Genomic DNA, 2500 nt, shown 5'->3' on the forward strand with positions numbered 1-2500 from the left:
GGCATCCCGTTCTTGAAAAAGCTTTTATATTGGGATAATATTTTTGAAATATCATTTATATTACTAATAAATAAAATGAGGCCTAGTAATGCCTCCTTCAGCCCTCTAGAGGGGAAACAGAGGTTCACTGATAGTAATAGTAAAACAACTTGTCGGCCGGTATCGTAGGAAATTCTTAAGCCAGGAAAAGAGGGGACTCATAGATACTATAAGGCTAAGAACAAAAGTATACTCAAAAAGAACAAACACGCACGGCTAATAGTATCAAAACAGTGCCTAACAACAAATATGTCTCATTATTTTGACTGGAATTAAAATAACTGCGCTCGTTGGCGACGATTATGATACTCTTTTTCTTGAATTGTGCTTCCAGAAAACTTAAAACAAGTCCAGAAGTGTATTTGTATTTTTTATAAAGTACAATATATTTTTTTCTGGGATGACAAACTTGCTCTACTGAAACACAACTTGTAGCTGCTCTTCATTCTTGACTAGAACAGCGATTGAATGATGTGTACTATCTTGGTGTCACATTTCATATATTCTGTTTTTTGTCGACGACATTTTCTTTCCTGGCAAAGGGAGAATTCCTCATACTTCCTTCCCATCTCAAGAGAGCACAGACTTCAAGAAGACGCAGTCTTGTGGTATATTTTCTCTACCTCCCCCGAACAACGTTGCTGATTAATTTTGAAAGCGGAATTACTTTTATAAAAAGTGTAAGATTTATGCTCTCTCTTATTATTGTTATGCCCTCTTTTCCAAATTACACATTGAGGAAAAAACATCCTAGCACCATGGGAAAGGGCCTAAATTAAATCACAGCGCAATTTACCTACAATTCTGATCTAGCCAGTTAAAACTTATCAGCGTACCATCTGTTAACTTGAGGTACAATATTTTGAGCGAATTCAGGGGTGGTTAAGGGCAAGTATATATGCCATTTATATTGCTATTTAATTACCTCCGCGATTGTCAAAAACGTTTCCATTGCTTCTGAAGGATCATGGGGCTGGTCGAGAATATTGCAAATAACACGTTTGTTTCGTGAGCCATAACAAAACGGTAATTACGCGAGGGGAAACGTTTTTCTTTCTGGATGCATGCTTGCAACTAAACATGAATAAAAAAAGTTTCGATAGAGAACTATCGTCGTAGGGTTTAAGCTATCCTCGAGATCTGCGCAAACTCTAAAATTACCAAACAAGGCTGAATATTGGTAAGGCTCCTAACAGGTCTCATAAGTACACAATTAAAGCATATACGGTCATATACTGATATATAATTTTGTTTTCCATAAGTGGTATTCAATGCCGGACGGAAATTACTGAATCAATACAATATCAGCCATCTTCCTTACATTTTTTCTTTTCTAAACTTGCCTGGGATAACTGTTGTGGAATGATTAAAACAGAAATACTGGCGTACCAAAGCTTCTGCATAATTTGCACGGAGAGGCGCTTTAGGGCCCTAAACTTCTGCACTTGTTTGGAGGGCCCATCCAGGGTGGAGTTCAGTACCATAGTTATATAATTACTCGAAGAGCCGTTGTGTGGAACTTTGTAGTAAACCAATTGTCTCTTGAGTAAAGCAATATCATCATCATCATTATTATTATTATTATTATTATTATTATTATTACTATTATTGTTATTATTTATCGTTAATCATTAGTTAGGTCTATCGAATAATGTTGTTGAGAATTGCACAATGTCATTTCTGTGTTTTAGGTATAAATCAAGAAACGGTGAAAAATTGCTTCTACGATAGAAACTACAAGAAACCTCTCAAGCCAGCACACAAGGAAAACAATGACTTCTGCTTATAGAGTACGTCAAGTTTTTCCCTATTCTCCTAACTTTGTAACTAAATAGACTTGCAAGGTCATTGATTCGAGGCCCATTCAATCCTGAACTTTCGTTAAGTTTCATTTACTGCCTTTCACATTTCATCTCCGAAAGGGTCGGATCCACTGAAAATGGCCAAAGACATTCTCGGGAGAGATTATCCACCCCCCCCCCCCCTCCCGTAACGAAAATGTCTAAACCGGCCTAAACTGGCTAGACTTGGTATTTCACTCTGTCTAACCCCGTGAAACAATGGGTAAAGCCCATTTCCGAGTTGCTGCTTGCCTCACTTTCAAAGCGAGTCCTGGTGCACAACAATCAAAATGGAAATGAGTTGCGTATTCTTATGCAAATCAAACTCATTTCCCTTACAATAGTTGAGTACCAAGACTCACTTCGAAACCGAGGCAACTCGGAATGGCCCATTGAGATGCTGCTTACAGTTCTGCAACCAAACCAAAATAATTTTAAATATATCGATGGGTGAAGCCAATTATGTCTTCTTTCCTTTTTTGGCCTAAATCGCCATGAAATGCTATCTGTTATAGAACTTAACTGCGATAATTACATTCTTACATGTGGGTGAGAGATCACGCACTGCGGACTCTCTGATTTGATGAGTATTGTTTGAAAACTATTTGAGTATTCGTACA

At 37.5% G+C, this 2500-nt stretch overlaps 1 protein-coding gene across 1 annotated transcript in view; it reads left to right on the top strand.

The window, feature by feature from the left end:
• LOC137971195 (cytosolic phospholipase A2-like) overlaps nt 1-2500 on the top strand; it is a 24210-nt gene that overhangs the window by 2803 nt on the left and 18907 nt on the right. Inside the window, exon 4 of the mRNA XM_068817954.1 lies at nt 1731-1829. Coding sequence (XP_068674055.1) covers nt 1812-1829 — 18 coding nt within the window. The 5' untranslated portion in view covers nt 1731-1811. The remainder of the gene's footprint in view (nt 1-1730; nt 1830-2500) is intronic.

This window comes from Montipora foliosa, chromosome 9, assembly GCF_036669935.1.
Source record: "Montipora foliosa isolate CH-2021 chromosome 9, ASM3666993v2, whole genome shotgun sequence".
Classification (NCBI taxonomy): Eukaryota; Metazoa; Cnidaria; class Anthozoa; order Scleractinia; family Acroporidae; genus Montipora; species Montipora foliosa.